Source organism: Crinia signifera, chromosome 2 (genome assembly GCF_055691185.1).
Source record: "Crinia signifera chromosome 2, ASM5569118v1, whole genome shotgun sequence".
NCBI classification, from domain to species: domain Eukaryota; kingdom Metazoa; phylum Chordata; class Amphibia; order Anura; family Myobatrachidae; genus Crinia; species Crinia signifera.
The window spans coordinates 404,071,933-404,084,763 of record NC_139218.1 but is presented as its reverse complement, the minus strand read 5'-3'; the positions used below and the strand labels follow the sequence as shown (position 1 = coordinate 404,084,763).

At 44.2% G+C, this 12,831-nt stretch overlaps 1 protein-coding gene across 1 annotated transcript in view; it reads right to left on the bottom strand.

Annotated features, from left to right (window-relative positions):
• Positions 1-2,558: 2,558 nt before the first annotated feature.
• Positions 2,559-12,831, bottom strand: part of LOC146058638 (transient receptor potential cation channel subfamily M member 2-like) — a 183,064-nt gene continuing 172,791 nt past the window's right edge. The window contains exons 26-29 of the mRNA XM_083170911.1: positions 10,145-10,232; positions 7,698-7,779; positions 4,370-4,500; positions 2,559-4,141 (exon numbers count right to left, since the gene is read on the bottom strand). Of these exons, the coding sequence (XP_083027037.1) occupies positions 4,457-4,500; positions 7,698-7,779; positions 10,145-10,232 (214 nt within the window). The 3' untranslated portion in view covers positions 2,559-4,141; positions 4,370-4,456. The remainder of the gene's footprint in view (positions 4,142-4,369; positions 4,501-7,697; positions 7,780-10,144; positions 10,233-12,831) is intronic.

The window sequence follows — 12,831 nt, the reverse complement described above, 5'->3', positions numbered from 1 at the left end:
AACTGGCCAATCCACCACCCAAATCATTTCCTAGAATAACATGGGTGGGGAGCCCTTCCAGAAGTCCCACGTTCACTTCCCCAGAGTCCTGACCCCAATCCAAGTGTACCCGGGCCATGGGGATGACAGTGATCTGCCCCCCTGCCATGGAGATCTTAATTTTCCGTTGCTTCAGTAGTTGGCAGGGGGGGATTAATTCTGGGCGGATAAGGGTGATGGAGGCACCCGAATCTCTTAACCCCTGCAGTTCCTTCCCATTAACTTTTACAGGCTGTAGATGTGGCTTCATGTTATCCGGGGTGGCTTTTCCAATAGCTGCTACCACCTCCACCTGGTATACTACTTCCTCCGCCTCTGGCGCATCAGGACAGTACTCCCCTCCCCCTCCCCCAAATGATGGTTCCTGGCACACAGCTACTCGAGGCAAGGCATGTCGGGCACCTGGAAATGGTCCTCTTCCCCGGGGGCAATCTCGGCGGACATGACCCACCTTGTCACAGTTGTAGCAGCGACGGGCTCCTGGTAGCTCGGGTCCCCAAGGCCGGGGGTTGGGGGCCTGTGGAGCTGGGCGTTGGGGGGCCGCCGGTAGATCCCGATCTGGCTGGGCCCGTCGGAGATTGGTCTTTTCCTCGATGTTGGCCCCTCTCCACCGAGGCCTGTTAGCTGTGAACTCGTCCGCTAGTTGTGCCGCTTTCTCAGGGGTGGTAGGGGTCCGATCTGCTACCCACTCTCTGATCTCAAGAGGCATCTTGTTCAGCAGCTGCTCCAAGATAAAAGCATTTTTAATATCTTTTACAGTAAGGGCCTGCTTCACGGACAGCCACTTATCACAGTTCCTCCGCAACAGGTTATTAAACTCTGTAAATGAAGAATCGCCTTTTCGGGTTATGGTGCGAAACTTCACACGGTATGATTCAGCAGTCACCGCATATCTAGCAAGCAGGACACTCCGTACCTCCTCATATACCAGCACCTGCTCTGGGCTCAGGGCATGGAATGCTTCCAGAGCCCTTCCTCTCAGACTGGGGAACAGAAATCGAGGCCACTCTGCTGCCTCAATTCCATGCAAAGTCATAACAGATTCAAACATCTGCAAATGGGTATCAATATCCGAACCGGCATCATCAAAAGGTGGGATGTCATTATATCTCAGCCTGGCCACCTGGCTTACTGATGCTGCCGTAGTGGGTATAGAGGACTGCAACCCCAATGCAGCTCCCAAAACTGAGGCTCCTTGTCCCAGAGCTGCCAGCAAGTCCTGCAACTGATCTGCATTTCCAACAGGCAGCGCAGCCCCTGAAGCATTTGTCCTGTTGGCCCCCTGCACCTCGTTCCGCTCTAGGACGGGGTCCTCATCGTCCTCCTGTCCAGGGTGTTCTTGGTCCCATTGTGCCAGCTTTGCCATTAATGCTGCTCTGGTGTCCAATGCCTCAAACTCAATCTGCCTCGTACGGCACAGATCCTGCAGTTGATCCTTTTTGCTGTATCGGTAGCATAGTGGTGCTGGATCCATTCCCTGAGGTGTTTATGACTCGTTGCTCGAAGGTTGGTGTCTGAGTGATCCCGCTGCTGCCGCCAAATGTGAAGATACGGGATTCTTCAATCACTCAGACACCGAGCAGATGAAACCAGAAGGACGGTTTATTTTCCACAGCACGCACAAATAGACAATAAACAGTGGCAAAGGTAAATTGCAGAGTAGAAAGATATTCAGGTAGCAGGCCCAAACAGACAGTCCTTGTATAGTCACAGTCCCAGATCAGTTCCACAGGGCAAACTATCACTTGTCCACACAGCTGTGATAGCAGAAAACTGTATAAGTCCACAAAACACTGGCAACTCCACAGAAGCGAGGATGAGGCGTTCCACAAGACACAGGTAGAGCATACCTCTGAACCTTAAGACTGCGACTAACCTCCTTCCTCCTCTCTTCTCCTTCTGCTCTCATTCACATCTCTTCCCTCTCTTCCTGCACACACCAACTTACATCCCAAAGGCACCCCTCTCCCCCTCCCTCAGGAATTCTTAACCCTTCCTATGCTGGGTGCAGTTGTATGAATATAACAGGGTCTCCTATTACCTGTCCAGGGGCTGATTAACTCACTCCCTTCATCTGGCTTTGAAGCTTGTGTATGTGAGGGATTTCACACCTTCATGTAAACAGATCTCTTCTCTGGAGACTGACCCTGGTGTTATCCAGCCTTTAGCTTATTGTTATTTGGGGGGGAAGTGTATGTCTCTGCCACTACCTGTTGTCTCTGTTACTAAACAGCCTATAAAGAGGTCCTTTGATCCCTGAACCAAAAACTATACACAAACTGAACAGATTCTAATCTAAGCATTTGGTCGCTTCTAGCCGGACCATTTGTCTCCACATACACAGTTACAATATTTAAGTAATACGCATTTGGGGCTTACATGAATAAAGTCCTGGGAAATACAGACATACATAGGGAACAATAGGGCTAAAATGTACATTAATTACTGTGGAGTAGAGGATGTCACAATTCACTTTTATCGCCAATGCCCATCCTTCACACCGGACAATAGTTATCCCTTTTATATTCACTTGTTTAATAAATATCATAATACATCATATAGAATAATACTGCATGTGTGACCTTCATACAGACATTACAAAGCATCATTAACTTTAATACAGTTTCGGTTAAAACAAGTAATTTTGAGATGGGGAGGGGGCTGAGGAGAGGAATGTGTGTGTGTGTGTGTGTGTGGGGGGGGGCTGAGGAGAAGAATGGGGGGGCTTTTTCATTTTAAAATAATTTATTTTTACAGAGGTTGTGTAGGTGAGATACCCCAAACTGGTAGCGCTCCTGTGTTCTGTGGGTTTTGCAGCTTGGTCAATCTGGTGGTGGCTATTGTTTAAATGTTAGTTTAGTAAAGTTAGTAGTGGTCCATGTTCCCCAGCTGAGGTCAGTAGTGTCCCATGTTCCCCAGCTTAGGTCAGTAGTGGTCCCATGTTGCTCAGCTTAGGTCAGTAGTGGTCCCATGTTGCTCAGCTTAGTCAGTAGTGGTCCCATGTTCCCCATCTTAGGTGAGTAGTGGTCCCATGTTCCCCATCTTAGGTGAGTAGTGGCCCCATGTTCCTCAGCTTAGGTGAGTAGTGGTCCCATGTTCCTCAGCTTAGGTGAGTAGAGGTCCCATGTTGCTCAGCTTAGGTGAGTAGTGGTCCCATGTTCCCCAGCTTAGGTGAGTAGTGGTCCCATGTTCCCCAGCTTAGGTGAGTAGTGGTCCCATGTTCCCCAGCTTAGGTCAGTAGTGGTCCCATGTTCCCCAGCTTAGGTGAGTAGTGGTCCCATGTTCCTCAGCTTAGGTGAGTAGTGGTCCAATGTTCCTCAGCTTAGGCTAGTAGTGTTCCCATGTTCCCCCAGCTTAGGTGAGTAGTGTTCCCATGTTACCCAGCTTAGGTGAGTAGTGGTCCCATGTTCCCCAGCTTAGGTCAGTAGTGGTCCCATGTTCCCCAGCTTAGGGCAGTAGTGTTCCCATGTTCCCCAGCTTAGGTCAGTAGTGGTCCCATGTTCCCCAGCTTAGGTCAGTAGTGTTCCCATGTTCCCCAGCTTAGGTGAGTAGTGTCCCCATGTTCCCCAGCTTAGGTCAGTAGTGGTCCTATGTTCCCCAGCTTAGGTCAGTAGTGGTCCCATGTTCCCCAGCTTAGGTGAGTAGTCTTCCCATGTTCCCCAGCTTAGGTCAGTAGTGGTCCCATGTTCCTCATCTTAGGTCAGTAGTGTTCCCATGTTCCCCATCTTAGGTGAGTAGTGGTCCCATGTTCCCCAGCTTAGGTTAGTAGTGGTCCAATGTTCCTCAGCTTAGGTGAGTAGGGGTCCAATGTTCCCCAGCTTAGGAGAGTAGTGGTCCAATGTTTCCCAGCTTAGGTGAGTAGGGGTCCAATGTTCCCCAGTTTAGGTGAGTAGGGGTCCAATGTTCCTCAGCTTAGGTCAGTAGTGGTCCAATGTTCCTCAGCTTAGGAGAGTAGTGGTCCAATGTTCCCCAGCTTAGGTCAGTAGTGGTCCCATGTTCCCCAGCTTAGATCAGTAGTGGCCCCATGTTCCCCATCTTAGGTCAGTAGTGGGCCCATGTTCCTCAAATTAGGTCAGTAGGGATCCAATATGCATCAGCTTAGGTCAGTAGTGGTCCCATATTCCTCAGTTTAGGTCAGCAGTGGTCCCATGTTCTTTAAATTAGGTCAGTAGTGGTTCCATGTTGCTCAGTTTAGGTCAGTCAGTCCAGTGAGCCTTGTCTATTAAGTCAGTAGTGGCCCAGGTCCTATGTTACTGAGCTGTTAAGGACAGTAGTTGTCCTATGTTCCTCAGCTTTAATCACTCTTAATCCAGTGTTCCTTGGCTACTAGGTCAGTAGTGGTTCCATATTCCTTGGCTGTAATGTCCATAATCATCATGTGTTACTGAGATGTTAGGTTAGTAGTGGTCCTGTATTACTAGGCTGTTGAGTCAGTAGTGGTTCCTTGGGTCTTTTCAGATTCTGAAAAATCCATAATACAAAAATGTCAGCTCTAGTGTTAAATTAGACCTTCAGAGATGAGCAAAGACATGAGCTGATACTTGTAGTTCCTAAGAGCACTTAATGATATTATGGCATTAGACTGAATTGCTTTCCATGCGAGAAAAAGGTTATACACATTAAACTACTGTATATACATACAAAGCTGTTCTGCTTCAGAACATTACCACACACAAATACTGTTCTAGATGTAGATACAGAGGCCATGACAGTATATATTTCCTGCCTCCATTTCCTCATATGTATGATAATGTATAGTAAAGTACAACATATATCATGCGGTGTGTTTCCCTCATATATGTATCCTATTGTACAGTATAGCTTTATATCATGTGGTGTGATTCCCTCATATATGTATTGTACAGTACAGCTTTGTCACGCGGTGTGATTCCCTCATATATGTATCCTATTGTACAGTATAGCTTTATATCATGTGGTGTGATTCCCTCATATATGTATTGTACAGTACAGCTTTATGTCATGCGGTGTGATTCCCTCATATATGTATCCTATTGTACAGTATAGCTTTATATCATGTGGTGTGATTCCCTCCTATATGTATTGTACAGTACAGCTTTAAGTCATGCGGTGTGATTACCTCATATATGTATTGTACAGTACAGCTTTATGTCATGCGGTGTGATTCCCTCATATGTAGCCTATTGTACAGTACAGCTTTATATCATGCGGTGTAATTCCCTCATATATGTATCCTATTGTACAGTACAGCTTTATATCATGCGGTGTGATTCCCTCATATATGTATCATACAGTACAGCTTTATGTCATGCGGTGTGATTCCCTCATATATGTATCATACAGTACAGCTTTATGTCATGCGGTGTGATTCCCTCATATATGTATCCTATTGTACAGTACAGCTTTATATCATGTGGTGTGATTCCCTCATATATGTATCCTATTGTACAGTACAGCTTTATGTCATGTGGTGTGATTCCCTCATATGTATCCTATTGTACAGTACAGCTTTATGTCATGTGGTGTGATTCCCTCATATATGTATCATACAGTACAGCTTTATGTCATGCGGTGTGATTCCCTCAAATATGTATCCTATTGTACAGTACAACTTTATATCATGCGGTGTGATTCCCTCATATGTGTATCATACAGTACAGCTTTATGTCATGCGGTGTGATTCCCTCATATATGTATCCTATTGTACAGTACAGCTTTATATCATGCGGTGTGATTCCCTCATATATGTATCATACAGTACAGCTTTATGTCATGCGGTGTGATTCCCTCATATATGTATCCTATTGTACAGTACAGCTTTATATCATGTGGTGTGATTCCCTCATATATGTATCCTACTGTACAGTACAGCTTTATACCATGCAGTGTGATTCCCTCATATATGTATCCTATTGTACAGTATAGCTTTATGTCATGTGGTGTGATTCCCTCATATATGTATCATACAATACAGCTTTATGTCATGCGGTGCGATTCCCTCATATATGTATCCTATTGTACGGTACAGTTTTATATCATGCGGTGTGATTCCCTCATAAATGTATCCTATTGTACAGTACAACTTTATATCATGTGGTGTGATTCCCTCATATATGTATCCTACTGTACAGTACAGCTTTATATCATGCGGTGTGATTCCTCATATATGTATCCTATTGTACAGTATAGCTTTATGTCATTTGGTGTGATTCCCTCATATGTATCATACAGTACAGCTTTATGTCATGCAGTATGATTCCATCATATATGTATCCTATTGTACAGTACAGTTTTATATCATGTGGTGTGATTCCCTCATATATGTATCCTATTGTACAGTACAGCTTTATATCATGCGATGTGATTCCCTCATATATGTATCCTATTTTACAGTACAGCTTTATATCACACGGTGTGATTCCCTCATATATGTATCCTATTGTACAGTACAGCTTTATGTCATGCGGTGTGATTCCCTCAAATATGTATCCTATTGTACAGTACAGCTTTATATCATGCAGTGTGATTCCCTCATATATGTATCCTATTGTACAGTACAGCTTTATATCATGTGGTGTGATTCCTTCATACATATGTATCCTATTGTACAGTACAGCTTTATATCATGCAATGGGATCCCTTATAGATGTATCCTAATGTACAGTATAGCCTTATATCATGCTGTGTGATTCTGTCACATATGTATCCTATTGTACAGTACGGCTTTATAGCATGCTGTGTGATTCCCTCATATATATGTAACCTAATGTACAGTACAGTTTTATATCATGTGGTGTGATTCCCTCATATATGTATCCTATTGTACAGTACAGCTTTATATCATGCGATGTGATTCCCTCATATATGTATCCTATTTTACAGTACAGCTTTATATCACACGGTGTGATTCCCTCATATATGTATCCTATTGTACAGTACAGCTTTATGTCATGCGGTGTGATTCCCTCAAATATGTATCCTATTGTACAGTACAGCTTTATATCATGCAGTGTGATTCCCTCATATATGTATCCTATTGTACAGTACAGCTTTATATCATGTGGTGTGATTCCTTCATACATATGTATCCTATTGTACAGTACAGCTTTATATCATGCAATGGGATCCCTTATAGATGTCTCCTAATGTACAGTATAGCCTTATATCATGCTGTGTGATTCTGTCACATATGTATCCTATTGTACAGTACGGCTTTATAGCGTGCTGTGTGATTCCCTCATATATATGTAACCTAATGTACAGTACAGCATTATATCATGTGGTGTGATTCCCTCATATATATGTATCCTATTGTACAGTACAGCATTATATGATGTGTGTGATTCCCTCATATATATGTATCCTATTGTATAGTACAGCATTATATGATGTGTGTGATTCCCTCATATATGTATCATACAGTACAGCTTTATGTCATGCGGTGTGATTCCCTCATATATGTATCCTATTGTACAGTACAGCATTATATGATGTGTGTGATTCCCTCATATATATGTATCCTATTGTACAGTACAGCATTATATGATGTGTGTGATTCCCTCATATATGTATCCTATTGTACAGTACAGCTTTATTTTAAGCAATGTGATTCCCATATATATGTATTTACCCATCTGTCTCTTCTTAAAATAAATAATACACCGCTGTCTGTCTCTTACCTAAAATCAGAGTTTTGCTGGTAATGCCATTCTCTTTAAGTGCAGAAGTGATCCAGGTGAGACACTGTGTGATCTGATCCATCTATCACAGAGACATTGGGCCATTATTAGCATATACAGTAGAGAGATATTCTACCAGATCTATCATTTCCTGACACCAAAGGATAAACTAACTTCCCATTTAATTTAATTTAAGATATGCTACAATAATCTGCTACTTTATACCTTTGTGGCAATTTTTTTTGTAAATTCATCCAGTCACCACTCGTGGTAGACATGCTTAGCATCTTGTGCCGAATGAAGCACATATGAAACATATGTAAGGACATAGTTGCAAAGGAAAAAGGGGGTATGGATCCGCACAGACTAGTACATAGTTTTTATATATTCATATGAAAAACATCAAAGAGACCAATATACTGGACTGCTCTTATGAAATTAAGGTAGTCTTGGATTGGTGGTGCGCCCAACACATTCAGTATCTGTAACTGAGTAGAGGGGGGTGTTTGCAAGAAGCAAACCAAAAGACAAATGTGCCTTTTTGGGCGCACTCTTTATTGTATAAATTCGATATGTAAACACTCTCTCATCCATTCAGCCCGCAGTGTCTCCCTGCAATACTGAAAAGCACCAGGGTGACTCACGAAGCTGAATTGGAAAGCAGAAGTGTACTGTACCGTAACTCCTTTACAACAACCAACCTGGTACTCTCATTCAACATTCAGTCCAATAGGTTACCTACATACCCCCCTAGAGGCCATAATCCAGCAGTGCCTGGATGGGGCCAGTTCATTAACCAGAGAGGAGACTCCTGGTGAACTGACTGGTTGGTAATTCAGACGGGTGAATTAACAGCAGATACTCAGGAGCCACCGGTTGTAGGAGTACTGTTTACGGGGGTCATTTTCCTCCATCTCCAATCACTATTTAGGGATTTTTCCCTTTTCCATCCGATCATATCTCCAATCACCATTTAGGGATTTTCCCCTTTTCCACCTGATCATAAGGGGCATCAAGTGACTCGGTATTTCAATTGAAGAGCATGAGAGATGGTCCGAGCTGAAGCGGCTGAGCCATCAGTTGATATTCTGCTAAGGCATTTAATATTTTAAATCTTTTGATAATATAATAGAAAAATTGGTATTGTACTGAGGTAATTTAATATCAGAGGGATACTATGGTGTACATCAAGACAAGCTATTAGTACAGCATGTCTCTTAAATGTTTGTTTGTCCATGTCTTATCTCAATGTTATATGTGATTTTTGATTGACAGTCAATTGAACATGTATCAAACGACTGATCATAAATTGACGAATGCTCTCAATATTTAAGTGTAAGAAGCCAATTAAAAGTTACGTTTTAATGCAGTAACCATATCAAATTTATACAATAAAGAGTGCGCCCAAAAAGGCACATATGTAAGGACATGTCTGCATGTGCTAAGAGAAATATGCAAAGCTGCTGTATGACACAAAATCCAGTAGCTGAAGACCACCTCGACATTTGTGTCCAGAAAGTACATACATCATTATGGTTTTGTAATGTGCCTCCATACACATAAATTCTCTAATGACCCCTTCAAATTCATTAATTCAACCAGTCTCATGTGGTATAGCAGTATGAGAATGCATGATACTGCTTACCACATGATAATGTGGTTGATGCCGTTTAGTCCAAACTTCAGGTTGTTTCATTCCAAGGTACTGCCATGGGGTCAAATCTAGGGCCTGCCTAGGCCACTATTTTTATCTCAATAAGAACAGCATTTTTTTGTACCAATGTTCGGCAATATTTTTCTCTCACTGGAATCCTTGAAAAAGACCTAAGTACAGGGGAAAATGCATTGGCGTTATCTAGACAAAGGGACCACCATTAGGTGGATGATTGAATCTGATGGCTGCCCAGGCTGCTAAAGCAATCTATCCCTGTTTGACCTGTAACCTGATGATTACACCCGAGTTATATGGGTCATTGGGTTGACCAATTTTAGGTCAACATGCATTGGGTCAACCATTGAAGGTCAACAGGCCTTAGTCTGACACATAAAATATGTCAACATGGCTAAGGTTGACAGGGTTGGTAGGATGACACAAGCATTAGGTCAACAATGACAATGTCGACAGTCAAAAGGTTGACATGAATTTTGATTGGATGTTGACATAGTGAACATAGAAACTGGCAAAGTATACCTGTCGGCACATGTCCCGCCTTTGGACTGCTGACCTTGCTATCGTTGACCTAATGCTTTTTTCGACCTTCCAACCCTGTTGACCTATTTTAGATGTTAACCTAAAGCCTGTCCACATTCAGTGGTTGGACCTAATGACCATATCCTGTACTAACCATGTACCAGAATGAGATGAGTTTGCCTATAGGATAATGGAAGGGGCAGTTAGATGGGCCATAGTTCATATCTGCCTTCACTTTCTAGGTTTCATTTCTCACCCGCATGTCCAGTGATGACAGCTGACCCTCCATCTGGGGGCAGTCATCCTCTTTCTCCATCTGTAACAAACGCAGCACTGCCGACGCACTGCATAGAGGAAAGAAATGGAAACATTAGCAATAGGAAAAGAGCAACAAAGTAACAGAATGCCAGTACATAACAGTTCAACATTCTGAGGAACGTCTTCATCTCCAAACTACAAATTATAAACCTACAGTAACTATTACAGGACAGCCACTAACAGTCTTAAGGGGCCCATTTATCATTTGTGTGGCCAAATCTCCAAAAACACCCAAAAAACACCCGTTTTCGGGGGATAGCCACAAATGTTAAGTATCCCTCGAATGTATGTAGGAGGGACTGCAGCAGGAATCTCCGATACCTGCTGCAATCCCTCCTGTACCACCACCCGCCATCTCCCCCATATGTTTCTATGGGGGGATGTATCAACATTGGGCAGCAGTGCATCGCATATACAAACGAACAAAAAGTAATCAGTCCCAAGGCGCAGTCGCTCTTCTTCTGCCGGTCCGAAAGAAGGGGTCACCACTCAACCCCACGTGGATGCAATTCATACAGAAAGGGACCAGGGGCGATGAAGAGGTGTTAACACATCCGACGAAAAAATGGAAAGAAATGGTGATAAAGGTTAGAACCTTGATGATAGGGAAATAATCTTTATCACAACACACGGGAGAGGGTTCTTCAATAGCGTACCCGTACTCACGCTCAAGATTGAAATTTTTCAAGGCTAGGCCTTGAAAAAGACAGGTTATCCTGTCGAAACGCGTTGGCAGGAGAGGAGCCTTGCTGTACTTCTTTGGGGAAAATCCACCACTTGCATGCGGTTATGATTGGGGTATAAGGCCAATACCCCAGTCACCAGGTACCGTGTTTTTTCCATCTGGTGTTCCCCATTATTCTGTTTTTACACCAATAAATGTGTACACCCCTTTCCTGAAAGAAGCCTTTCTGTCTTTTATATGGTGCAAACTATGGATTCATATTGCAATTGAGAGACTGGGTTCCCTTTCCTAAATAAAGAAACCTTGATGCGCCTGTACCAGCAATTCCAACTTGTGAGTACGGTACGCATCCGGTTACCCAAATCCACCTGTGGTGAAATCCCCTAGTGTTGCAAAAGATACCTTTATGAGCACAAAATTTCAATCTTGAGCGTGAGTACGGGTACGCTATTGAAGAACCCTCTCCCGTGTGTTGTGATAAAGATTATTTCCCTATCATCAAGGTTCTAACCTTTATCACCATTTCTTTCCATTTTTTCGTCGGATGTGTTAACACCTCTTCATCGCCCCTGGTCCCTTTCTGTACGAATAGCAGTGCATCGCATCCCTGGGCTACCGGCATTCTGAGATGGCAATAGCTTATTGTAGCCTATGGGCTCCTGATCGCACTGCCGCCGGGCAGTGTGGTCAGTGGGGTTGGCAGGTGGTCAGCGCTAACCGTGCATGCCTAGACCCCCTTTCGGAGCTCTGTCTTTGCGAGCGGGGGATGATTCATTTTACAATGCGATCCTGGGCGGTAATATTCCGCAATGCGATCATTGCTAAATGGGTGCCTAAGATCTGATCTATTAATTATGTAAATGATTGTATCGGTTACAATAGCAGAGGTACTGTGGGTGCCCCTCAAAATTCCAAAGAAGCTAATAGTACCCACCCATGACCCAGAGCACAGTGAGACTACGTGTGGGTTGGTGCAGGTATCACGTCCCGGAATAAGAACCTCTGATTTGGTCAGCATACTGTAGCTTGTGGACCAGCAGCCAGGTGAGCCACCATCTCGGTAGGGTTTAGATGTTTGATTCTGGAACCCTTAGTCTCTCTGAACAAACCCAGCTCTGCTGACATCTCGGCCACAGCCAATCTCGTGCTGATGAGGCAGGAGGTGGACACATCCAGTGCTGGGGATATTTCCGGGTATGGGTAAAAACTGGACAGGACCCCGGAACACTCGACAGGACAGGCTCCATTCATCAATATATGTAATTCTGGAGCTTGTAGTGTCCGGTCTAGGGGGGGCATTGCCGGGAAAGTGTGGTGGCGCTTCTCTGACACCTGTCACCAGGGAGAGGAGAAGGGGGAGAATACAGCCTCCCTGCATGGTCCGGGGAAGGGTGGGAGGGGGTTTATAAAAACCAAAACAATCCAGTCCACATGGGGAGGCTATAATCTCCCCTTCCCAATGTCCTTGGTGAAAGCTATCACAGGGACTCACTGGACAAGACACCCCCTGGACGGGACACCTCCTGGACTGGACAGTACAAGCTGTGGAATGCAGAGTTTGATGTCCGGTCCGGCGTTCCGTGGTCTTGTCCAGATCCAGTTATAGCTTAGTACCGATATTTCCAGTTTCTCGGAAGTTATGTGCCTGGCACTCCTCCCTTCTGCCCAGAGGCGGAACTAGCGAGTAGTGTGCCCAGGTGCAAAAAATATTCTTTGGGCCCCCCGCCCCACTCGAAATGGGAACAGTGCGCCAAAGACGGCTGCAGTGTTGTGTGTGTGTGTGTGTGTGTGTGTGTGCGTAAGATTAGGGCTACAGGCTGTGGGATGTGTGTGTATGGTTTGGTTTACAGGCTGTGGCATGTGTGTGTATGGTTAGGGTTATGGGCTGTGTGTGTGGTTAAGGTTATAGGCTGCGGGGTGTGTGTGTATGGTTAGGGTTA